Source organism: Leuresthes tenuis, unplaced genomic scaffold (genome assembly GCF_036924035.1).
Source record: "Leuresthes tenuis unplaced genomic scaffold, fLeuTen1.0.hap1 SCAF_20, whole genome shotgun sequence".
NCBI lineage: Eukaryota > Metazoa > Chordata > Actinopteri > Atheriniformes > Atherinopsidae > Leuresthes > Leuresthes tenuis.
The window spans coordinates 23,264,021-23,290,730 of NW_027325374.1; the positions used below are offsets into that span (position 1 = coordinate 23,264,021).

Sequence of the window (26,710 nt, forward strand, 5' to 3'; positions counted from 1 at the left end):
GGTTACCTCTGTGCCTCTACTTCTCTGGAAACCACGGAAGTTCTCAACATTTGATCTACTATTTGAACTGCTCAACAGCTAAGAAGTTATTTTGTTCCATTTCTCCTTTCATGCTGCCTCAACAGCTGGCAGAATTACACACGAAGGAGCATATGCATAAAAGTGTGGAGATTCATGACTAAAGATGTGTGGAGGCAGGATTCTCGTTTAGAAATGGACAGAGACCACGTAGAGGGGGCTTCAGATGGACACACAGACCAAGTGGAGGGGGCTTCAGATGGACACACAGACCATGTGGAGGGGGCTTCAGATGGACAGAGACCATGTGGAGGGGGCTTCAGATGGACACACAGACCATGTAGAGATGGCTTCAGATGGACACAGACCATGTGGAGGGGGCTTCAGATGGACAGAGACCATGTGGAGGGGGCTTCAGATGGACACAGACCATGTGGAGGGGGCTTCAGATGGACAGAGACCATGTGGAGGGGGCTTCAGATGGACACACAGACCATGTAGAGATGGCTTCAGATGGACACAGACCATGTGGAGGGGGCTTCAGATGGACAGAGACCATGTGGAGGGGGCTTCAGATGGACACAGACCATGTGGAGGGGGCTTCAGATGGACACACAGACCATGTGGAGGGGGCTTCAGATGGACAAAGACCATGTGGAGGGGGCTTCAGATGGACACACAGACCATGTGGAGGGGGCTTCAGATGGACAGAGACCATGTGGAGGGGGCTTCAGATGGACACACAGACCATGTAGAGATGGCTTCAGATGGACACAGACCATGTGGAGGGGGCTTCAGATGGACAGAGACCATGTGGAGGGGGCTTCAGATGGACACAGACCATGTGGAGGGGGCTTCAGATGGACAGAGACCATGTGGAGGGGGCTTCAGATGGACACACAGACCATGTAGAGATGGCTTCAGATGGACACAGACCATGTGGAGGGGGCTTCAGATGGACAGAGACCATGTGGAGGGGGCTTCAGATGGACACAGACCATGTGGAGGGGGCTTCAGATGGACACACAGACCATGTGGAGGGGGCTTCAGATGGACAAAGACCATGTGGAGGGGGCTTCAGATGGACACACAGACCATGTGGAGGGGGCTTCAGATGGACACACAGACCATGTGGAGGGGGCTTCAGATGGACAAAGACCATGTGGAGGGGGCTTCAGATGGACACACAGACCATGTGGAGGGGGCTTCAGATGGACACACAGACCATGTGGAGGGGGCTTCAGATGGTTGAGCCAATACTGTGGCAGAAAATCAGGTTAACATCCTAACATTTATTCTCTTTTCCAAAGCCTCATTAGAGACGTATTCTACAGCCATCACAGTCATGAGTAAAAGTTTATTACAAAAATGAAAAATAAGAAACAAAATCAGAAAGAAAAAAAATCACAATCATACTAGTAAAGCTCTGTGAAAATATAAAAGGGTTACACTGCTGTAAAACATGTAGACATGCCAGGTGTACGCAGGGCCGGCCAATAAAACCATGTCACAGTTAGACATTCACACTTTCAGCCATGGCCCAAACAGCCAGTGTCTCTACCTCCCCATGAAAACATGGCAGCCGTCCTGATGGGGGCAGACTGGGACTCACAGTATCTTCCCAAAATGCTGAGCTAATGTCTTTTTTTCTTAACTTTTACATTGGAACTGTGTGCAGTGCACCCTTCCAACCCCCTCTGTCTCTGTCTTTAGTATGCACCCACACAACCTTTGAGCCTGTTAAATCCATTTTTCTCTGAGGCTGCAGGCAGAGAGGAGGAAGATATTAAGACAATTTACAGAGTTGACAGACAGTATAGGAATATAGATAAAAAGCACATGGTCTATACACACTATGTCAACCAACAAATAAAATGACATTCAGATTTAGATGTACACTTGATTTAAACATCTGGCCCCAGGAGAGTACATTTTCACCATTTAAAACTCGAACCTCAAAACGTTCTGACTGCATTGTGCCAAAACTATATTGTTGTTCTATATTGGATGTTCAGCCCTCATCAGTTGCACCAGACAGCAGTTTTTTATTGTCTGTTTTCTCAGCTCAGTGTAGCATGCACACATTATTCTGACAAAACCCTGTGTGATGCAGATGTGAGGTGGTGTAAACATCCATTCTGTAGGTCTCCTGGTGCCATCTGAAACTCATCAGGCACATATATTCAAAATGTCCCAGTTTTCTAGAAAAACACCAATCTGATCCAGATGGCAGCCCTGAGGAACCACAACAAGCCTGAGAGGACTTCTGCTACATGGAAGTGATGATGGTTACTGTTCATACCACAATTCTTCTCTCCACATTAACAGTTCACTGTGATGTGGATCTGCCACAGTAGCTGACCTGCCCGAGTAAAGAGGTTTGATGTGTGGAAAGGTTCAGGACTGCTGGCCGCTCCACTGGTTGGCCATGGGCCTGCGAAGCAGCTCCTCCACATGACGAGCCACGTCCATCGTGTCCTCCAGGTCAAAGTCCCCGTCTGGATCCAGCATGTTGTCGGTGCTAACAGTTGGACAGCAGAGGAGGAGTTTAATGATGGAGCTCACTCAGTGTCAGAGCCCAGCACATCTGTTACAGAACTGAGGTGTAACCTTTTCTGATTGCATCACCATGGCAACATACTATATGGGATTGAGGAAGTAAACCAAACATATTCTGGAAATGTCAAACTGTAAGCATTCTGGGAAAATATTACAGAGGTCTGTCATAACTGCAGAATTATGGAATATGTGAATTAAAAAACATTTGTGTTTACCCAGAACCTTTTTGATAGCATTCAGGATGTCTGACAGAGTCTCTGCGTCTTCTGTATACTGTTTTTACTGATGAAAGTCAGCTCAGTGTACTTCTACAATGCCCTCATGTGTGTTCAACTAAATGCTTCATGCAATCAAAGGAAACAAAAAGCACCAGCAGTCCTTCTGAAGGAGCGAGGACGTGCTTACATGGAGGGGTAGACGGGGAAGCTGCTGGAGTGGCTCACAGAAGGAGAAGCCGTGTGCTCCATGAACGCAGAAGCGCCTCCACTGGGTTCAGGGTTGGGGCTGGTGAATCTGCAAGACACACGGAGCAGTGCTATTACCTCAGCCTTCTCTTTACTGGCCAAAATCATTCCCATTTACTGCAGCTCTACTGACTGATAATAACCACTGTACGGTGGAAAAGCTCATGTCTAGGGTTTCTGATGGTGTAGAACAAGCCCAACGGTGAACCTCCTGACAGGCACAAGCATTGGACTGTTGTTTTAAAAATGTAGATGCTTTGTCGTTTGAATTGTTTTAGAAATAAGGCACAACAGGGCTCAGAGCTGACGCAGCCCTCCATGTGTCAAAGTGTTCTGGACCCCCCACAACGCTCCTCATGTGTTCTTATAGATGGTGAACCATCATCTTCCAAAAAGAAAATCAGATTACGTCAATGTTGGTGAAATGAAATCAAAGAAAATCAACAGCAGAACTCACAGCGATGTTTAGTAGTGACAGTAAGAGAAATCAACGTGTTGGGACCAAACAGCTGTGTAGACTTAAGAAGACCACTTGACTGCAGGCAGGTCAGTCCAGCACCCAGACTCTGCTACTATCAAGCCATGCTGTTGAATCAGATGTAACCCTGATGAGAAGCCGGATAATCCCCAACCCTAACCCTCCCTTCTTTCGTTTGGAGGATCATTTCCAAAAAGATCTTAAATCTTGCACTTTGTCTCAGTCATTCTAAATGAGCTTTGGTCCAGAGAAGACAGCAGTGTTTCTGGATCATGTTCACATTCTTCTCTGCCTGATGGAGCTTTAACCTGCATCTGTGGATGTTACAGTGAGCTGTGTTCACAGACAGTGATTCCTGGAAGTGTTCCTGAGCCCATGCAGTGATTTCCAGGACAGAATCAGGTGTGCTGCCTGAGGGCCTGAAGGTCACAGACATCCAGGACTGATGTGTCCCTTCAGCACAGAGATGTCTCCAGATTCCCTGAATCTTTTACTGATGGAATATTCAGTCTTCACAGTTTTACATTGAGGAACATTTTCCTGAAATCACCCCACAGTTTTTTACAGATTGTGGAACCTTTGCCCATCTTTATTTCTCATATACACATGAATAATTGAACTGCATCGTGTCATCTAATGTCAGAAGCGCATCTCCTCTATTGAGAGTTTCTGTTAATTTGGTGTGATGAGTTGTGTTTTGATCATCTTTCCACTGTGGACATGAAGCTGGTGGGTGGCTTCCAAAAAGAAAAATACTTGTCAGTTATCAAAACCCTTGGGAATACCCCCATTCACAGCCAGCTCCACACCTCACCACTGCATCTCATTCATATTGCTACATTCTATTCATCCACGTTCAGATGAGCAGTGCAGGAAACAGGACTCTGTATTCCATTTCAGTCCTGACATCGTTCATCTACTACTGACACCATGAGTGGAGGTGAATGCTCACAAGGATCCATCTGACATTAGCCATACTCCTCAGGAGCTGTTGAGAAGCCTGCAGCTCTCCCAGGAAAATGGTGTCTGACTCAGCAGTGCCACAGGGAGTACCCCCTTCAACCTTACTGAACATTGTGGAGATATGTTCCTTGTGGATTTATTGAAGAAGATTTGTATACCGGAACTTTGAGATGAGTGTTCTGTGGGTTTTCAGTTGTAATATAAGAACATTTGTGCTTGTTGGGTTTAATATTTTGTTCAATGTGTGGAGACTTCAATTTCTCTGAGTAAAGAGACTAAAGACAAGACAGTCAACGATGTTCTGTGTCAGACCTGGCGGCCATCTCACTTCAAGAAACAGCAAATGCCAAGTCAAACTGTCACAATATTCGATTGTGAGTGATGGTGGTTGATGAGGTTGCATTTTACACAGCTGAAGTTGTCATTGTATACAGTTTCACACACCACATTCAACTTTTTACTTCCACTCTAATCAGTGTCGGTGATACTAGAGTCCCTCAAGTAGAGAAAAAACAACAACTTACTCTGGCACAACTTGTTTGATCTCTGGCTTTACGTATCCATCCACTGCTTTTGCTGTCAGAGAGAAATAGTGGCTTTAGTTAGAGAACCTTCAGCTTTACAGTGCCACTCATCTAACAAGCTTATCTCAGTAGCCTTTAGAGGTGTCCCTGCATTTCATAGAAAAAGTCATTATTCACTTCCATGAGGGGCGACAAAGCATCTTATTTACAGATGGAAATGAAAGGCTGAGAGGAAAGTTAATACATACAAAGTGGAGGAGTGTAGTACTTGGCAAAGACCTCATCTTTGTGCCGGTCGGGGTAGAGAAACAGAAGATGGTTCAAGTCACTGATGCGGTCAGCCAGAGAGCGAATAGAGAAGTCCTTGGTTGTATAGGGCAGCAGATTCCAGACTAGCCTCTCACCTTAAACAAACAATTATCTATGAACAATGGAGCAATACAGTAAGATGTCTGACTTAGAGCTCCTCACAGCTCACAAATACTCCTGTGACATAAAACTGAGTAACATGTTTATATGCACAGAATGTCACCGTTTTCACTGACTGGATTTATGTTGGAAAGTAAAGTCAAGTTTTATTCATACAGCACCTTTCAAAACAAAAATCACAAAGTGTTTGACAATGAAATACAGGAAACATGAAAAATATCAAAACAACAACAAAAGCCAGTTAAAAAGATGGCTTTTCAGCTGCTTTTTGAGAGAGATCACAGAGTCCACGGACCTCAGGCTCAGTGGAGGGGAGTTCCACAATCAGCCAGCAGACCCTGATCACATGACCTCAGGGACCTGCTGGGGACATAAGGCTGTTAAAGGTCTCTGATTGGTGCTTGTCCATGGAGAGTTCTAAATGTTAAAACCAACATGTTGAAATGTACTCTGTAGTGGGCAGAAGCCCGTGAAGCTGAGTTAGCAACGGAGTGACATGAGAATACTTGGAAGATTTTGTTACAAGCCTGGCAGCAGTGTTCTGTACAACCTGAAGACGTTCCAGTGATTTTTTTACTCAGGCAAGTGAATATAAAATTACAATAATCTAGATGTGACAAAATATGATCATTTCCATCTCAGAGCGTGACACAGTGTGACTTAGCTTGGCAATATTTTCTAAATGATAAAAACAACAGCGAATCAGTGATTTAACATGAGCATCCAAAGTCAATGCTGGGTCAAGAGTTACCTCGAGGTTCCGAACTGAGGGTTTAACAAATGAAGCGAGAGGGCCGAGAGTCTGCATTATTTTAGGTAAAAACCTATCAGGACTTCAGTTTTCTCTGCATTAAGTTGAAGAAAAATGTCAGCCATCCAACTTCTGACAGAATCTAAGCACCTAAGCAAGAACTTTACCTTTAAAACATCATTGGGTTTAAAAGAAATATATAACTGAATATCATCTGCATAGTGTGGTGCAGCCGCATTAAAATTAACACTACAAAAATACTTATAAATCAAAATTCTGTACAGGTGGTTTTAACTCACTGAACACTGGAGGAGAAGCCCCGTCCGTGCCTCTGATGGAGGCATCCTCAGAATCTTTCCCCACTGGGGACAAAACTGCAGCCTAATGGCCCAACTGTGGCTCACTCTCAGTGTTGTGTCAAACATGAGACGGGAGAGGTGGCAGAGATGCACAGACTCGGGGTAATGGTCAGTAAATGAAGGGAAAGATGAAGGTTGATGATGAACCCTTGAACAGATGGGGACAGCAAGAGGGCTGAGAAGACTTCCTCTGACTCAGACCGAGTGAGACTAGTCTGATGCAGCAGGTGGCTCTGCTATCGCTCAGAAAAACAAACTAAGTCATATTTCCAGTCATCTGCCTTTCTTCATGCAACCAAATATGCAGAGGATGCATGTCACTCATTAGCAACAGTGTCTGTTTTAAAAAGGAAGTTTTAAACATCTCCGTATTAAAAAAAGAGGCCTAAAAAAACAGGAAATGAATAGACTTCCCTCCGAGATTGTGATGGAAAATGACAACCAGTTTACTTCCATGTTAGTAGCAGAAATGCAGCATGATGACATCAGTGGTGAATTCAGTCTTACACCAGCAGCAGACTTTGTGCTGGGTGAGACCTGCTGGTGATGTAGCTGCAGGCAACTCGCACACAGTTCCCTGACATGACTGAGCTCTGCAGCAGCAAAGCTGTGAGATCCGTCTAGTTCAGGAGTTACTGACTGAAAGAAAGCATTCCAGGCTGTGCACATTCCCACACTGATGGGCACATTCGAGATAATGTGGGGTTCAGTGTCTTAACCAAAGACACTTCAACATGTGGGTCGGGGAAGCCGATTGGTAGTGGACCACTCTTCCTTTCTGAGATGTTCCTGTGAGGTCAGCTTGTTCTGAGCGCACTCGTGTGTCCTACAGACACTCTGCCTCTTATATTGCCAGCAGTTCTCATCCACCACAAAGTCTGCTGCTGTCACCATCAAAACCCAACTGATACACCATGCAGCCCTAGTCTGTTCTCTGCTGTGCACACGTTTGAAGAGATCAATAAAGACGACGGGTGTTCAATGAGAGGCCAGTAGTCACACGTGTGCAGATTGCTCTTCTGCAACAGCTGGAAAAGGAGCTGACAGCAGAACAGTTTTCACCTTGTTTGTTGGGATTTTCAGCCACCCAGGCAATAGTGATGCCTCCAATCTCTGAGTCACTGAATCTCAGTAGGAAGGTGCCATTTGGTTTAGACAGGAGCATGTCCTGTGCCTGTTGCTTGTTCACAAAACCAAGGATGGCCCTACGAGCACACACACAAACACACACTTTAATCACAGGTAAAGTCTACAGCAAACCTTCTCTAATCACGTTTAACCCTTTTCAGACGTTAAAAGTTATGAAGCCAGTGAAAAAACGGTGCAAGCTGCATCCTAATTCTATTTCAATAAATGAAACATACTGCCAGTGTTCACATGATTCATTACCCATCATTCCAGTGAGGTTTAAGATGCTTCTTCATGAGCTCGACAACTCCATCAAACCACTGCCAGAAAGTGAAGCTGCGTCCGGGCAAGTTTTCCTGTAGACATCAAACACTGTCAGCGTGTTACACACACATCAACTCACTTAGACAGGTCACGTTCATACCGCCTCAGTGTGAAGCAAGACAGGAAAAACATTCCTCTGCAGAGTTTATTCAGGCCAGCAGCCCAGTGGGCTTCACAAGTATTTAATATTACAAAGAAAATTGGCAATTCTTGTTCTCTTTGGCTCCCCTACAGTTGTGGTATGTACCAACCCTTTCATTACATCAAACCCAGTCTGAACCGTGCACAGCTGTAAACGTGAACTTGTTGTCACGCTGTAGAGGCTGACAGACAACTCATTCAGAAGCCACCAAAAATGAATAAACAAGAATAAGACCACATATTTTTCCACTCTATGACACATGTGATGAACAAACATGCTCACAAGAAGAAAGAACAACAAAGAAAAATGTCCTTGTTGATCTGTAACACAGAGTTACATTTTTAAAGAATGTGAACGTGTGAAATCAGCACAGGTGCAACATAATGCACGTTGTATAAATAACAGAACATTTTGGAAGGCTACAAACTTCCATTCTGCTGTGAAATTTGCTAAAACTGAGCAAACATTTTTATGTGATAATAACTTATTTCCATGTTGGTGTGAAACAGAACTGAGGAGTTAACTGAGGCTTCATCTGTGAGACAGAGATGATAATCATACGGCTCTAAGTCGGGATGCACTGATCCAGCTTTTTTGATTCCGATACCAATTCCAATATCTGGGTCTTACATAACGGTCAATACCTGATACCATTGTTGAATTTACAAACTGTATACCTCACTATGTGGAAGGCCTCAGGTTTGACTTAAATATTTGCTAACTAATCCGAAAATGAAACAAAATAATAGATCTACATATAAGGAATGAACCATTGTTTATTTGTTAATAAAATGTGTGAACCAGCTGATAAGAAAAGAAAAGAAATAAATTTGAATAAATAGAACAGAACACTGAAACAGAATAAATATCTTTTTTTTCAGAAAAGCTTTTACATTGAAAATGTACATTCAACAACTCTGTACACTGAGCTAAAAGTAAACCTCAAGGTAATGAATAGAACAATTTAATTTAATTAAAACACAACAGAACAATAAAAACAGAAACACTCATTGAAGGGCTGGGCTGTGCGGGGTTGTGCTGGACAGGACAGGTTGGGCTGGGAAGGGCAGGACCTGCTTGGGCTGGACTGGGCTCAACGGCACATTGTGCATCTGTGGTCAGAGCACTTGATTTTCCTTAGCTTTCTGAAAAAGAGTTTGATTTGATAGTTTTTGCTACCCAAGCCAGCCGTAGTGAATAATGCACTTCTGGTCACAAAAATAAAACACCCGTTTTTTTTATTATAAACAAAACCATAAGAATAGAATTAGCGCTTTTATTTTTAAACAGGAAGTGACCCCCCCGCCCAACCCCCCTCTCCCCGTAACTCCGCCGCCGTAACTAATTAATTTACCTGCAGCTTTTTGGAGATTAACCGCGGGCTGGATAGCTTCATTTTGGAAGATAAATGTAGATATCATAGATGAAAATAAACATCTGTGGCAGCGATGTTAGCTTATTTGAATGAAAGGTGTAAAATGTAAATAGCATCCTACAGAGTGCAGAGAAACAGACAACAAGCAGGCCAGATTGTCCGTTTCTTCAAGGGGGGCGGGGACCCGCAATAGTTAGTGCAGTCTCTCATATAAGCTGTGTGATTCTCTGTGATTTTTTTAATGTACTTGTTGAGAAGTAAGTAAAAAAAATTTTAAAAAATGAAAAAAATGGATCGGTCCCATGGATCGACTGTACTTTCCGATAACCGATTCGTATATTTTGTCAATATCTGGACCAAATGTAGGATCGGTGCATCCATTGTTCTAAATTGTGTTTCAATCTCTGATGAATATGTACATCTGTACCTGTAGGTTTTAATTTATTAATTTTGCAGCCAGACAAACAACAACATATATCTACCAAAACATGTTAAAAATCGCAGGTAATGAGAAAATGTTTAAAAGCATTAAAACAAGAAAAATCCTTTAAAAACAGTAAAATGGTTAAAGTGGTCTGTTTCACAAATCAGGACAAAAAGATCAGCTAATAACATCAAATAGATAAGGTCTTAAACAAGTGAAAGTGTGTGTGCAGATATTCATTTAGATGTTTGTCTAACAGGGACAAATGCATAAAGCATAGGAATGCATACAGGTTTCTGGTCGAGGCTAATATGGAACCCCCTTCCCTGGTTAAATGGTAAATGGACTTGTACTTGTATAGCCCTTTTCTAGTCTAACTGACTACTCAAAGCGCTTCACTACATGCCACATTCACCCCACTCACACACATTCATACAGCACATCTTAATTCATAACTACGTGCTTTCTAATCATTCACCCACATTCATACCCCAGTGATACACTGGGAGACAACGTGGGGTTCAGTGGGGTTCAGTGTCTTGTCCAGTGTCTCTTCTTCCTGAGCTACAGCCGCCCAGGTTAGACTTCCAGGATTAAAAACAGACTGTTAGAAAATGTAAAAACATCAAAGACAGGAAGTAGCACCAGCTGGAAAGAAAAATACAGTGTGTGTGTGTGTGTGTGTGTGTGTGTGTGTATGTTTGAGTGTTTCAGTTTCAACCATTTCTTTGTGTGCGTGTTCAGATGTTAATGCATTCCATCATTTTATTCCTCTCACTAACCAAAGGTTGTTCTACATTTTGCTATCAGACTGTTTCTACTGGCTGTATCTACAGTTCCAACTCCAATACTTTGTTTGTTCACAATTTCAGAAAATATTTCACTCTTAATGATCTGTTTTATGAACGACAAAGTAACAAAACTCAGTAAATGATGTTTCCTCAGGATGAGGCTAATGATGCCATCTGTCGGATTTTCAAGCCTGACAACATGTGTGGGAACTTAGCTGGTAGATGTGCAGGCCTCACCCGGTTGAACTGGGCCCAGGATATAGTCACGGTGTGGTAATCCTCAGGGTTGTTGCTGCTGTTTGTAAAAGCCTTCTGTGCCAGGAAAACCAGGTTGTCTTCTGTTAGGCCCCGCCCACTGTGCATCTCTGCCTTGTACTTCATATCAAGGGCCTCGCACAGCTGAGGCCACAGCACCTTGTCAGGCACAATGAATGGCACGCGACCCTGGGGCGGAATGACAGTGTGATGAGGTAAGTGTGGGTCAAGCTTTGCTGATCACAGATGTTTAAATGCCAAGGTATGCTCTTCTGGGACAATTTAGAGTTTGGGACTATTGCTTGGACAAAACAGAAATTGTTAAATTGTGTTAAATTCTAATAAACATTCTCACTATTTGGAGATTAAAATTAATAACGGAGAAAATAACAAAATAATACTTTGATCTAAATAACTGGATGCACTCCAACTTTAAATGAGTTAGTAAATAAAGGTTCCTACTGAAGATATTTGGATTAAAACAGCTGCCCTCTGATATTTTTAGGATGTAATCGATCATAAATGTGAGGGGACCATTTCTGGAAGAAGATTAAAAGCAGAAACCCTCTGTACATTTAAGATTTTCCCCCATCCTTGCACATCAGAAATAACAAGAAATCACACTCAACACAACAATATGAGTTTTGCAGTGTATTTACAAGAGTGTAAAATAAATAAATCAACAATAATGCAATTTTACACGTTTCCCTCAGACCCAAAGTCAGTGCTCTTGCAGTCTCTTATCCAGATGTCCCTCTCCTTTTAGTTACTTCTTCCATTCAGTTCAATGTTTTTCTGAGAGGAGTGAGACCTCCAAATATCAACACAGCTTAGTATTTTATTTACTTCTGCTCCAGTACCGAGGTTCTCTTTGACCAGTGGGATCTGGTAGAGACTGTGTTGGCTCCCAAGTCTTCATTTTCATCAACAAGAGATGCGTTTGTAGAATGCAGTGGCTCTCCATGCCAGGGTGATTTTTACCACATCACCAGGGAGCAATGTACACACTGTGTGTCAATCCCTGTGAGTACTGAGTCATTTCTGGAAGGGGGGTGTACAGGATCAGGGGCTAATCACCACAATGTACACTGGAACTTTAATGACTGCTTCAACCAACTGGGGAGCGACAACACAAGCTATGGTGGGCAAAAAAAGTGAAGAATTAATTTAAGATCAGATTTATTGTCATGCAAACACATGAAATTTGTCCTCCGCTTTTAGCCCATCCAGGTTGGCACCTGTTGACACACACATGCACAGGGTCACACTGGAGCAGTCATTCACAGAGCCCGGGGATCAAGGGCAGCCATGACAGGACAATCTTTGAGCGGTGAGAGTGGGAATCGAACTGCCAACCTTCAGGTTATTGGACGACCCACACTCACCACTGAGCCATGGCCGTCGTAACAAGAAAAAAATAAATCGCACTACTCCGCCTCCCCGGGAAAGTTTACATCAGGGTGTTGGAGAGGAGGCTCCAGCGGATTGCTGAACCTCAGGTTCAGGAGGAGCAGTGTGTTTTTCAGCCAGGTTGGGAACAGCGGACCAGATCTTTATCACTGCAGAGTTACTGAGGGGATCATGGGAGTTTGACCATCCAGTCCAGATGTGTTTGTAGACTTGGGAAAGGCTTACAACCGTGGTCCCCAAGGGATTCTGTGGGGAGTGCTGAGGGAGTATGGGGTACCGGGGTCACTATCCGGTCTCAGTATAACCAAAGCTTAAAACCAAAGGCTTCTGGTGCATGTTGGACTCCATCAGGGCTGCCCCTCATCACCGATCCTGTTTGTGGTTTTCATGGACAGGATCTGGAGGCGTAGTTGTGGAGAGGAGGGCGTCTGGTTTTAGAACCTCAGGGTCACATCTCTGCTTTCTGTGGATGTGGTTCTGTTGGCTTCAGTCTCTACCTCAGCTGGTGGAGTTTCAGTATCTCTGGATCTTGTTCTCAGTGATGGTGAGTTGGAGTTAGAGATGGACAGATGGATTGGGGCTTCATCAGCAGTAATGAGGGCGCTGCTCCGGTCTGTTCTGCTCTCCCTCTACAGAGGGAGCTGAGCTGGAAGACAAAACTTTCAATTTACTGCTCCATCTTTGTTCCAACCCTCACCTGTGGTCACAGATCTGGGTTCTGACCCAAAGAATGAGGTCGTGGATACAAGCGGCTGAACTGAGTTTCCTTCAGAGGGGGGCTGGGCTTAGCCTTAGAGATAGGGGGAGGAGCTCCACCATTCAGAGGGAGCTCGGAGTAGAGCCGCTGCTCTTCCACATAGAAAGGAGTAAGCTGACATGGTTCAGGCATCTGGTTAGGATGCCTCCAGGTCACCTCACTTTGGAGGTTTTCCGGGCACGTCCCACTGGACGGAGGCCCCGGGACAGACCCAGGACTTACTGGAGGGATTATATATCCCTTCTGGCCTGGGAATATCTCGGGATCCCCCAGGAGGAGCTGGATAGTGTCGCCAGGGAGAGGGGTGTCTGGGTTTCTCTCCTGGACCTGTTGGTTCTGTGACCTGATCTCAGATGAGCGGATGACAATGGATGGATGGATGTTAACCAGAAGTGGATTTGTCATGAGGTGGCATGGCTGCCTTTCACGTTCACATGCTGGTACACACAGACAAAGCAGAGAGCTCCAAATAACATGTGGGCTACATGTCCCCCATTGTTGTAGCTTCTCTGGCTAACACATGACTTATTTAGCACATGGTCACAACCGCCATCTTGTGCCCTCACCATCACATGATCACGGCTGACATTTTGTCTCATGGTCCCTCCCTCTTCTCCCATACACAGGTCCACACACCCACCCACATTGTTTTCTTTGTACAGTGTTAGGTTAGAAGACAATTGTGTTTACTAATGAAAGTACCACTGACTTAACCAATTTGAAACGGTACTATTTTAAAGAAGTTGCTTTGTGGTCATTGTGTATGCTTCACTGTGATAACTGCTGGTTGCAAATGTCACTGCTCAGATTCTTAGCTTTCAAATCTGTCCTGTACATGTCATATTTGTACCAGATTGACACGTTTTGACCAAAATATTTTGAGTAGTAGTACATTTAACTAATAATTTTATTGAACTTGTACACGCATTTATTAATATTTGCTAATAAATAAACCAGCTCCTGCTTGATCCTAACAGTGTTCAGTGAAATAATGGAGGCAAACCGGATGAAGCATTAAAAGCTGTTGTGAACACACACTGTCCCGGAGCAGTCGACTTACCGGCTCGGCAAAGGCGTTGTCCCAAAGGACTGTTGCTGTGGCATTATTGTCCTGACTGCCGTGAACGATCACAACCACAGGCAGGGACAGGGTCTGCAGGTGACAGAAAAACCAAGAGGAACAGTACCAGATGAAGAAGAGTCTGGCAAAATCAAGTCATCAATTTTTAACAATGTTGTAATCCTGAAATGTATTAGGTTTAGACAAAGCCATAAAACTCCAGCTGAATTCCAAAGACTTCTCAATAAGAAGGCAAAAAAACCTCACTGCTGTTCAGCTGTTATTCACAAGTGCAAAAGATCACCCCATCTGATTTACCTTGACGTGGAAAACCAGCTCGTTGCCCCCAACACTGAATTGTGACTCAAACAGAATTGTGAACTTCTCCTCTGTCACCGACTCTGCACCTCGACGATCTGAACGCTTGATTCGCTTCAGTGACTGTAAACAGACAAACAGCAGTGACATAATACAGATATTAGAATACAAGGTAAGACTGCTGCTCTTCATGCGGGTGACCGGAGTTCAAATCCTGACCTCCCCCTGCTTTGGATAAAAGTTAATGCATAAACATTAAAATGGAGCCCATATTGATTAAACAGGTGATTGGACCGAAGAGAAGTTTCGGTGCAATCTGTTGGTTTCCTTAGCTAGGAAATTGTTTTGGAATCAGCTCTGTATAAATTAATTGGATTAATTTTTAAATGAATTAATTGGATTTGATTGGATTATGATTACAATGAATTGAACTCCAATTGTCTTGAGTTGGACTGTATTATTGAAGTGTCTTGAGATTACATTTGTTGTAATTTGGCGCTATATAAATAAAAAGAATTGAATCTAATTAAATATTCAGAACCCACTACAGTTTGCTTAAAGGGGAACTCCGGTATTTTTAAACCTTATTTCTGGCATGGAATACGTTCATCTACTCACCGAGAACAGTTTGGTGAAAGTCGGCGTCCTTCGGAAGATATTTAGATTCCTCGAGATCCATATAACGGAGTGAACGGGGCTTAGACGATGCCGCCTCTAAATAAGGCATTATCTGTCTTTATTTCACCAATACTTTAAGAAGAATGAATGAATGAACGTGTACTATTGCTCTGTTAGCTCATAGCTGCTGTGTTGTTGTTATTGGGGGCTATCGGGGGGCTTATAGAGGGCTTTCTACACACTCGTCTACTGGGATGATGTCATCGACGCCCGCCGCTGCAGCACAGCTCATTCACTCCGTGCTCTGTGACAGTCGGCTAACTTCACACAGAGTTTGCTGCTGATAGTTTTGTGCAACATGGCAGGATATTTATCAGATTTTGACGACGTGGACGACAACTTTGAGTAAGATGGATGTTCTTACCGGAGTAAATAAGCTGTGTACTTATAAGTGCAATAAGCCTGCACTGTTATGTAAGAAGCTGCAGAAAATCCAGGTGGATGCCTCCACAACCCCCTGGATCATTGACTACCTGACAAACAGACCACAGTTTGTGAGACTGGAGAGTTGCGTGTCTGAGAAGGTGGTCAGCAGCACAGGAGCACCACAGGGGACTGTACTCTCGCTGTTTCTCTTCACTCTCTACACCTCAGACTTAACTTATAACTCAAGTCCTGTCATCTCCAGAAATACTCTGATGACTCTGCAGTGATGGACAAGAGGCTGGGTTCATGGAACTGGTCAACACTTTGTGGCATGGTGTGAGAACAATAACCTCATTTTGAACACAAACAAAACAAAATAGATGATTGTGGATTTTAGGAGGAAAATGTGGGCTGTATATGCAAAACTGAGGCCGTCTATATGAAGGAACAGAACAGACTGTACTTCTTAAGGAAACTTCCTAAGGCCTTAAGGTCATTCAGTACGTGAACCAAGATGTTTTCTATCTTCTATCAGTCTGTGGCGGAGAGTACAATCTACTTTGACCATCATTAGAGCCAGAGACTCAATTAGAGCCAGAGACTCAAAGAAACTAAAGAAAATTATAAAGAAGGCTGGCTCTGTGCTGCAGACTGCTCTGGAGCTGATTTAAAAAAAGAAGAAGTTGCACAAGTTATAGCCCTCTTCTTAACATTGAGTCAAAACAACAGTCTGTTTAGTTTGAGGCTTCTCCAGCTTAGCTGTTAGGACAGGTCTACTCTGAAAAGATCAACCGCTTCAGAGGTTCTTAAAGGTAGAGAGGTGTGCTCTCATAGCATTTGGTAGCTGATTCCACCATCATGGAGTCACAAATTACAACAGTCTGGACTGAGACTACCTTGTTTGTAGGGATGGCAGTACTGGATGATGTTCCTGAGCAGAACACAGCGGTCCAGAGGGAGTTTAATATGGCTTAAATATCTGCTCAGACCCAGAAGTCTCTCTGTTGGCAGCATTAGTAACTTGAATTTGATTCAGACAACCAGTGGAAGTCAACGAGTAGTGGAGGGACATATGACCTTTTTGGTTAGTGTGTTTGGGATGCAAGGCACCCCAACTGGTTGAGCAGGCACATTACATACACAGGGAAAAAGTCATCATTACAGTAGGCATGGGTTCAAGTCCTGGCCAGTGGCTGGATGTCCTCCAACTCTAACTGCCCACTTTCCTGTTCTCTTTCCAGTGTAAATAAAGGCCACCAGAGCCAACAAATCAACAAAAAACAATACACAAGCCACGTTCTGCTCTAAGCCCTCCTAAAAGAGCACTGTAGTAGTAGTGGTGAGAGATCACCTTGACCTGTACCAGCAGGTGGGTTCTTGAGCTACAGATCAACATGGCCAAAGAAGGAGAGCTGGTCATCAATCATCCAGATTTCTTACAAACTTTTTTGGAGAGAGATTTGAAGAGGCAATTTATGTTAATAATATGTTGGGCTGACCGGCTGGGATGACCTAAAGCTTAGTCTTTCATCCTCGTGGATATCTCGGAGAGAAAATATGGGTTAATCAGACAAGAATGACATACACAGTTGAGTGTAATCTGCATTACAGTGATACAAGGAGCCATTGGAAGTGGAAGACCAAGCCCAAGGAAAAGGTGTATTTTGCAAAGAACAGGGGTTCAAGAAGGGGTCCTTGGATAACCCCAGCAGAAAAGCATGAACATTTGTCCCTGCCACAACAGGGAAAGAAAGAAAGAAATGCCCAGGGAGGCATGATTCCCTGGTGACTGTAATTTCAAAGTTTAACAGTTTCTTTCAGAGGGTTGGTCATTCAGTGAGGTGAAGGAGAACCTATAGACTTATATGCAAGAACATATATGTATGGCAGTCCTGGAATTTAAAAACAAAGACCTTATGAGCAGGGAATATGATGCTGCACACACTAATAAGGACATCAATACACCAATATATCATCACATAACAACACGTTGCTAGCTGCTGTACGAAGGTGTAAACTGCTATAGGATGTTGAACAACTGTGCAACAACTCATTCTGTTCTTTTGTTTCAGGAAAACATTCCATCTTTTTTAACTGTAAATGGAACGTTGTTTATGCTCTGTCACTGTGATTTGATTCAAGGCCATTCATCTATAAAATGAAAGAAAAGAAGAAATACACAATATTATTGTGTAGCTGATTCATATAAACACCAGGAATAATGCGCTCAGTCTCCCAGCAACAATAATAAAGGCAGAACTTATGGAGTTTTATAAGACTTAAGGAAAAATCTTACTTACAATCTGCATTGAGAGAGGCAAGGAGGCCAACAAAAAGAAAGTGGAGAACCATCTGGCAAATAACAACCCCCATCAAGAGTGGCAAGAGCTCAAAGACCTCACCAACTACACAGACAACTGCCGGACTACCATCGAAGATGCATCGCTGCCAGAGGAATTAAACAACTTCTTTGCCCCTCACAGCTTCACCAATATCTGCTCACCCAGACACTCTCACACTCCAGGAACATCAAGTGAGTTGTGAATTCAGATCTGTGAGCACCAGGAAGGCTGCTGGGCCTAATGGAGTACCTGGCGTGGTCCTTAAGATGTGTGCGCACCAGCTCTCAGAAATTTTCACCAGGATCTTTATATGCCACTGTTCCTCCAAATCTCAAGTCAACCACCATAATCCCCATCCCCAAACATCCATGCATCAGCAACCTCAGTGACTACAAGCCAGTTCCCTTAACAGCTGTTGTAGCCAAATGCTTTGAGAGACTGGTATCACAACCAACACCCAGGGACTCCTGTCTGGATGCTCTTCATCGATTACAATTCAACTTTTAATACCATTATCCTGGACATCCTTGTCGACAAGCTAACTGCTCTGGACCTCCCCTCTGCCGCCTGTTACTGGATTAAGGGCTTTCTATCAGACTGTCACCAACAGCTCCTCCAACTTCACCCTCACCACAGGCTCTCCACACGGCGGCGTGCTGAGCCCTCTTCTGTACACTATCTACACCCATGACTGCACTCACACCTATCCCACCACCACAATAATAAAATATGTAGATGACACGACCCTGGTCTGGCTCATCAACGGTGGGGATGAGTCGGCCTACAGAAGTGAGGTGCTGGCAGACTGGTGTGTCACTAACAACTTGTCCCTCAACACCAAGAAGACTAAGGAGGTGGTCATTGATTTCAGAAGGCACAAAGTTCCTCCTGCTCCTCTTTACATCAATGGAGACTGTATGGAGGGGTACATATCCAGGACATCTCCAGGACGGAAAACACTGTACATACTCTGATAATACAGTAGTTGGTACTGTAAATATGGTACAGCTTACCATGTTTCTGAAGTGTGCACTGAGGGTGCCAGTGGCCTGATGGTACTCCATTACACAATTGTTATTGAGGATTTCTCCACTGCTTTCACTACCAAGACAGGAAAAAATAAGAGTAGTCACCTCGAGGCACTTTAAAAACAACATAATAAGTAAAACTGTGGTTTGCTGCCAACTTTAAGTTCAAGTTTAATCCAAGCTAATTTCAATTCAAATTAATCCAACTCAATTAATACTAAATCAGTTTAATTCTATTCAATTGTATGTATATAATGCCAATTTGTGAAATCCGGCTGCCCAAGGGGACATTTTCAACATAAAACAAATCCACATTTACCACACTTAAGACAGTTTAATATCCAGCAAATGTCCCGTTGTAAGTCTTTGTCCCTCACCTGTGTGTACTTTCATTCTTCAGCAAAGCTTTGGCTTGCAGCTCACTAACAATCACAGCCTTGACCTGCGGTGGGTTCATGTGGACATTGAGCTTCCCGCCCACCAGAAGGCGGACTGTGGCTGCAAACTTGGTCTGGGTCTTTAACACCTGGGGTGGTTGCTTCTCTATGATGAAGGTGCTGAGGAATAAAAGGAGGTAATGAGATGATGAAGTGGGTTATGATTAAAGATTCTGTCAATGAAAGTCATCAATAAAACGTCCACTTAAGATCACCCTAACACATGTATTAAGACTCAAAGTTCTAATTAATGTTCCACAGCTATAGAACACAAAGTATAGGTCTGATAAGTTCCTGTAAAGTTTTCTTTTTTTATTCAAAGCAGAATCATTGTGGTCTGAACAGGAGAACTGTTAAATGATATCTTAAAAGTTTCTAGTTTTCTCTTAAACGCAATAAGGTTTCAATAGCTCTCAAAACAGTTCAAAACTTTTTTTATTTTATTATTATTTTTAATTATATATATATATATATAATTTATTTATTTAATTTTTTAAATCGGATCCCAGGGAGACAAGCAGAAATGTTTTGGCTGGGTCCAGGCTTTTCAATCTTTCTCATTAAAAGGCTGATTCCTCTGGTGTTGTGATTTGAAACAGTGGTTTCTAGGTTGAACCTTTGCGGCTTTACGGAGTCTTGGCTTCCAACCGTCAAATACAGGAGTATGTACTATACATACTACATATTCAGCTAGTTTTTACTACGCTTTACATTGTGGTTTTATCTTGCGTTTCTGTTTTAGAGTGGATACACTTTTGCAAATCAAGTTTGCTACTTGTGTACCAATCTAAAATGAGATATACATTAAGCGGCTGCATTTGTGTTTACCGACTGTAAATTCAGCCTCGGTCTGTGTTAAGCTATCAGACTGAGGTTGGAAACAGAGCAGTATGAGTCGACTATACCACTGTTAGTCTGACATCAGCGTTTTTAAGGCAGACGCCAGGTCTCTTGATAGAGAAAAAGTAACTAACATTTTTGTTGTCATGAAAAAGTGGTTCACAAAGGCTGCATGACCACCCAGTCTGCCAAGATACACATCAATTAAGAGCCTTGCAGCTCTTTTAAACAGTGCATGACACTGGACAGACTGGCTGACTGTACATGACAGATCCCAAATGTGTTCACCTGTGGGATAGGGCTGATTCCAGTCAATGGGAAGTGGATTTCTAGCCCCTAAATAGCTAATCAGGTAAAGAAGAGATTCAGCCAGGTGACCTTGGATCTCCTTGGGTCACATAATCACTATGGCAGACCATACACGTTATAGCTGTACCTAAACAAGACTCGACCTATTCTGCAGACCCCCTGATATCCAGTCAAGCTGGGCTCCGCCCAGTTAGGAGCATGCTGAACAAACATGGGCAGATAATATTTTGGCAAATATTACTTAGAAAATTTCAAATATACTATCAATGCAAGCATGATCTAAACACGGGGGTCTACAGAGAAAGACGAATATGACTTTAGGCAAAAGAATACAGATGTCTCACTATGTTTGGTCTACTTCTACTGTTCATACTACACTTTTGGATTTTTTCAGGTTGATTTTACAACCAAAAAGAGAGCCAGGACATTTGACTATACTTTACATTTAACATTATGATTAGTTTCCTATAACCTTTCATTGCGAGTCTAACAAAAAATCTTCACGTTAGGTACACACTGATCCTATTTTTAAAGCCTTTCATTTATCACTGTGGAAATAACTTGTGTTTTCAATTTGACCATATTTGGGAGAAATATGGATCTGTTGGATAATATGTACAGATTTAACGTGTTGCCCAGCTCTGTGGCATTGTTGGCAATACAGAATATATATGACAGTTAATTGGCAATATGAAATTCTGAATAACAGTAACGGCTTGCATCAGAATATCTTTTTTAATTCAGCTTGAAATGAGACGTGTGGCAGAATAGTTTGCTGTGCTGTTTTTGGTTATTATTGTTACTATTGTTTCATAATAATCGTGATAACTAGAGATTCTCTTGTGAACAATAACAGTCAGCTGCTTAAATAATTGGTCTGTTTTATACTATACTCGTGTTTGCCAGTAGACGGCAGTAGCAGCTTTACTATGTCAGTCATTTGAGACTTCACAGGGAGTTTTTGCTCAGGCGACTGTTCCACACCATGCCACAGGGTGGTCGACCGGTTCCCTGTATTCAGCCTCTGGTGTTTTTTTTAAAAAAAAGGTATTTTGACACTGGTGGTCTTTATTCTACAGTGACTAGACAGGAAAGGGGGAAGAGTGGGGGCACAGGACTCGAACCTGGGCTAGCTGTGTCAAGGAACTAAAGCCTCTCTATATAATGTTACAATGGGAGTTATACTGGAAGCTTTTGAAATATTTAGCCAATTACAGAAAAGAGACCGTGTCCTCTGTTCTTTTCATTAGAAAATGAAGATGCATCATTTGGAGGAGATGTGTGCAAAGGTCCTGGACTTGGGAGTGAAACTCTCCATGCAGTGTGAGGAGATTCTTTCTCCCCCTTTGGCCATGTTATTATGCCAGCAGGGTAGTGATGACCAGTTGGGGGTATGTGTTGATGGCTTGGACTTTGTTCTTTCCATTCAGCTGACTTTTCAGGACCTGCCTCATTCTTTGTAGGTACTTGGTTGTAGTTGACTTCCTTGCAGCCTTTTCATGGTTGCTATTTGCCAGTGGAATCACAAAGTATTTGCAGCTGTCCTAAACGTCTGCTGTGTTGCCCTCTGGTTGTTAAACTCTTTCAGTCATGATCACCTTGCTTCTCTTTGATCATTCGACTGCATTTATCTAGTCCGAATGACATCCCGATGTCTTGGTTCTATATGCATGTCATGTTTATGCATTTAACAGACGCTTTTATCCAAAGTGACTTACTAATGAGGATATGACATTACAGCTAACGTCAAAGCTAACAATAAGCTACGTAGAGCAGGTGCTAGGATAGGAGATAGGAGATGCTCTCTGAAGAGCTGGGTCTTCAACATGTATGTGTGCAGCATGGAGTCGAAGGTTTTCTTGTTGTCAATCCATGAGGTGCACAGATTTGTAGGTTTGATTTTTAAATTTTGAATGACAGTTCTGTTGATCAGTAGCTTCCCTGGTGTTGCCGCCGATACTCCGCTGCTAGTCATGTGACTACCTATCTTATCCACAATGTTGCCTAACTGGAGCCAACTCTTCATACTTGAGACTCTCTCTTTAATGTCTGCCACTGTGATGGTCACTGGTTCCTGTTCTGGGAGACTGTTGTAGTCAGCTCTCAGATCCACTGGCCATGCTGTCCTGGTGTGCATACAAATATGCGTCTCTAGAATTGATCAGTTCTGAGTGGGTCTGTTGTGATCCATCACCCTGCCACTGAGTGTATGCTTTGGATGGTTCAGTGGAGAACATCCTGTTTACTCTCCTGGCCTCAGCTTATCCAGTGTACCTCCTCAGACAGGCACCCAGAGCTGCGAGTCTTTGTTAGTTGTTAGTCTCCCCTGCCTCAGGTATAGACAGTTTTGCTGTAACTGTCTTAAATTATTCATATTCACGATAACATCAGTCTTTCTACCATAAATTAAATAAACAAAACTTCAAATACTGGTTGTGTTTAGCACAAGTTTCTTGTGTTTACTTTTAATTAAATAATGACTCAAAATATATGCAGTAAAGATCGGTTTTGAGGTGAAGAATGTGGCTATTTAGGCAATAATGGGTGATCAAACAGAATCCATAGCATTGGTTATATAATGGATTTCCAAATAAATAAGTTCTATGAGCACATTTTTCCGACCTGTGACACTGAAAGTAGTTCTAATTTTCCAGTTAAGCAGAATCCTTTTCTGTTCCTGACCTTCATCTTTTCATTTATTGCTGAAGTATCCATTAGAATGCAGAGACTAATAATGGGACAGCCAATACAGACAGAGTCTGTATTTGGATTGAGTCGAGTTTAAAAACACATTACCTGTAAGAAAACATAGCCAACCATCACTTGAGGAATTAGGCAGGATAGAGAGACAGAACTGACGATTACATTATAGAATAACAATAAAGATGTGAGACCAGTCATAAGCTGCTGTCCACTTTCTGTTGTGTGTAAGGTATAACACAGATTTAAACCAATCACTAATACTTTTTGGTGTCTACACATCCTTGGTTACAGCCCCAAATCACCCCAAAACCCAAGCATAGGGCTCAGACTCAGCAGAGAAATTAACTTAAGCCTCGTTGACGCCACGAGAATTTAAGGTTGATTGTCATGTCCCAGACAAATGTTGGAAGTCTCAGGCAAATTGCCCCAGATCTGAGGCAACTCGGCAGCTCGAACAGATCGCTGTGTGCGAAAGCTCTTCAGATCAGATCTGTGAGGCTCGTTCCAGTCCAGGAATGAAATCTAACATGTTTAATATTCTGGAACAGTCTGCAGGGGAGAAGTTGTGAGTGAGCTGTAAGTGAACAGCTACAGGTCAGGTGACACAAGGTCAAGGGTAAACACAGAAAAGGCAAATATGCAAACATATAGCAATATGAGGGCGATCATGATGCAGAAACTACAGTCTATTCAGGAAATTCAGCAGAATTTGGGTAAATGTTGGTGAGAGCAGCCAGTTCCTGATGTTCCCTGTGTGAGATGTCTTAACTCAGAGAGAAAGAAACACTTTCTACTTCACAAGCAGGTGAACAGAACAGACTGAGTACCCAGAAGCGGCTTGTGTTGTGGGTAATGTATTGTAATTGTAGAGAGATTTGACTACATAAAAGCCGTAACTGCTGATATCAGTCAGATAAGTTGGGGCTTCAGTCTGGGGAAAAACTTGGAATCGTATAAGCTCCTGTAGCAGATCAGCCGTGTGGTATGAGCACGCTGCAAGTTGAAATGTCTTAAACACAAGAGAAACACCCTGCGTAGTGTGAACAATGTGAAACTCAAAAGGTTCGGAATGTCTGAAAAAGGCCTAACACATATTTTTCCTTGGCCTTAAGACATGACAGGGGTATGCCTTCTGTTCCAATGCACACGTGAGCCTCTGAAAAAGTAAAAACCAGCGATGAGAGAGACTGAGTGTAAACATTTAAAGGTTGACTGTGCTTCCCACCTGGTAACCAGGGCGGAGATGATGTCTGTGATGTCAGCATTGAGCTTGCTCAGCAGCTCTTCCATGGGGCCTGGAAGAGGAAGCTGCTGGGTCAGATGTTCACAGCGCCGAATCTGCTGCCGGTTCTGCCAGATCAAGTCAGCCAGCTTCTCGCACCTTCAGGGAGGGATCCGGGAGAGGAGGAAGAAAAAACTCCATTGGGCATAGAAAGGGTGACAATGCTGGGAGAAGAAGCCAAAAATATGTCCGATTCTTCCATCCTCCATCAGACATCCACTCATTCAAAACCAGCAGGTTGCTGTGCCCCTCATCAAAATGAATATAATATGTCAATTTAACAGTCGGATAAATACATGCAGTAGATACCAGGACTGAAGAACATCCAGTCCCCCCTCGTGTGGGCCCCCATTGCCAGCCAGCTGCTGTCTCCTCTTCCACTGAATGAGCTCCTCATCCAGGATCAGAGTCTGCTGTTTCCTCAGCAGCCCCAGGGTCTTCTGGTGCTGTTCTGACAGGTCCTGCAAGCCGTCACATGCACACAAACATTTGTGTTGCCAATATATACTAACAAATTACACTTCCAGAGTGAAATTAAATCTGTTGAATTATCATTTGTGTGACATCTGTGTTATTCAGCTGTGGAAACCTCCACGTAGATTTAAACTGGGATATGGACCACATCTGCTTTGATTTACCATTAGAGTACAAATATTTGCATCAGGCTTTTTTTTTAATTTATTTTGTGCAATGAACTGAATGGACTGCATTTCTACATAAATCTTTGGCCAATCAAAGTACTTTAAAAACCACTGTTTCCAGGGGCTGACTCACATGGGATTAAATGATGATAGCAAATGAACTGCATCATCAAAAGTCTGCTGCTACTCACACAGATACGCTGGTTGTCACATGGAAAAGTCCTTGTGTTTTATGGAACTGCAGGTGTCATGGACACTGACCTGCTCTGCAAATAGGTTTAAAAATAAATGTTTCGCCGGTGTAGGAACATCCAGAACCATGCATATAATAAGAGGAGCAAGGCTGTCAGGTGCAATGATAGAGTCATCTCCACCCTCCAGCCCGAGCCCCCTGCTTCTGTCAATGGCTGCTTGGCCAGCCCTCGCAGCGTCTTTCGTGACTCACCACCATTTTCAGTTCACTGCTAGACAATGACTAATCATGGAACAAAAATCCTCAAAGGAGCTATGAAAGGGAGCAATTCAATCATACACCTGGTCTTTCCTCAACTTTCATTTCCCTTTAGGTCACAAATGACCAACTTTTACAGCATTTTCAGCCAATCACAACCAAACCCACCCCTCATAGTATGACGTCCAAAAACACAGCATCAGCAGTTCAGAGTCATTGGAGGAAAAAAAAGAATTCTTGAAAGAACACAACCTACAACTGTGTGGACAGTGGCTGCAGGGTCCTGAATCACACTGTCCAAGGACTAAAGTGGGAAAATGGCAAAAAAAAGCAGCTACAAAAAGTTCTCTGCAATCTAAACAATTAGCATAAGAACATGCAGTGGAAGGAAAGGAAGTCTCAACAACACTGACAGAAGCTTATCAATGAATTCTGAACATTCCAGCATGAAAACTGACTGTGAGAGCGAACTTGCTCACCTTTAAGGTGATTCACTGTCAAATTCACATATCTCACAAGGAATGCATAGAAAGTGTCAAGTTTGTCTTTCAGCACTACATACTTTTCAGAGAAAGCCTCCAGCATTGCATCCTTCCATCAAAAAGGTTTAAAAATGAATGTGTCTCCAGTCTAGGAACATCCCACCCACTTCTCCTCCCTCGCTGCCCCCGCTCTTCCGACCTCCAACAGGTTCTCCTCCCCTGAGGAGGCAGCAGAGTCCCTCTGCTCTACACTGACAGTCTGTGTCCTCTATCCACTAAACTGGCTTCCATCCTCCCAGTCCCACCCTTGGCTCAATGATACTCTCTGATCGCTGTGCACCAGCTTCAGAGCTGCCCAAAGGAAATGATCCTGCAGATCTAACTAAACTCCAGGCACTACTGTCATCATTCTCAGCCAGTGTCACTGATGCAAAAAGTCTTTCTACATTGACCAGATTCAGGTGCACGAAAGTGCTATATGGAATTACTTTGGCTTTAAAACAAATGAGCACAGTGAAGCCATTAACACCGAAGCGCCATGGTGTTAGAAAACATGTCTGGCCAAGGGTGGAAACTTCCACCGTATTTACTGATTCATAGTTCTAGTTCTAAGATTTTCTAT

General features: G+C 43.1%; 1 protein-coding gene across 2 annotated transcripts in view; it reads right to left on the minus strand.

Annotated features, from left to right (window-relative positions):
- Positions 1-1,265: 1,265 nt before the first annotated feature.
- The window catches only part of LOC140278099 (signal transducer and activator of transcription 5B-like), a 34,733-nt gene continuing 9,288 nt past the window's right edge, over positions 1,266-26,710 (minus strand). The window contains exons 7-19 of one of the 2 annotated variants that reach the window (XM_072373011.1): positions 24,824-24,975; positions 24,458-24,613; positions 19,321-19,500; positions 18,929-19,016; positions 14,530-14,652; positions 14,212-14,304; positions 10,967-11,173; positions 7,935-8,029; positions 7,608-7,750; positions 5,255-5,410; positions 5,007-5,058; positions 2,983-3,090; positions 1,266-2,539 (exon numbers count right to left, since the gene is read on the minus strand). In XM_072373011.1, coding sequence (XP_072229112.1) covers positions 2,416-2,539; positions 2,983-3,090; positions 5,007-5,058; positions 5,255-5,410; positions 7,608-7,750; positions 7,935-8,029; positions 10,967-11,173; positions 14,212-14,304; positions 14,530-14,652; positions 18,929-19,016; positions 19,321-19,500; positions 24,458-24,613; positions 24,824-24,975 — 1,677 coding nt within the window. In that variant the 3' untranslated portion in view covers positions 1,266-2,415. Of the gene's footprint in view, positions 2,617-2,982; positions 3,091-5,006; positions 5,059-5,254; positions 5,411-7,607; positions 7,751-7,934; positions 8,030-10,966; positions 11,174-14,211; positions 14,305-14,529; positions 14,653-18,928; positions 19,017-19,320; positions 19,501-24,457; positions 24,614-24,823; positions 24,976-26,710 lie in introns of both variants that reach the window. The other variant, XM_072373012.1, reaches the window with a different exon arrangement.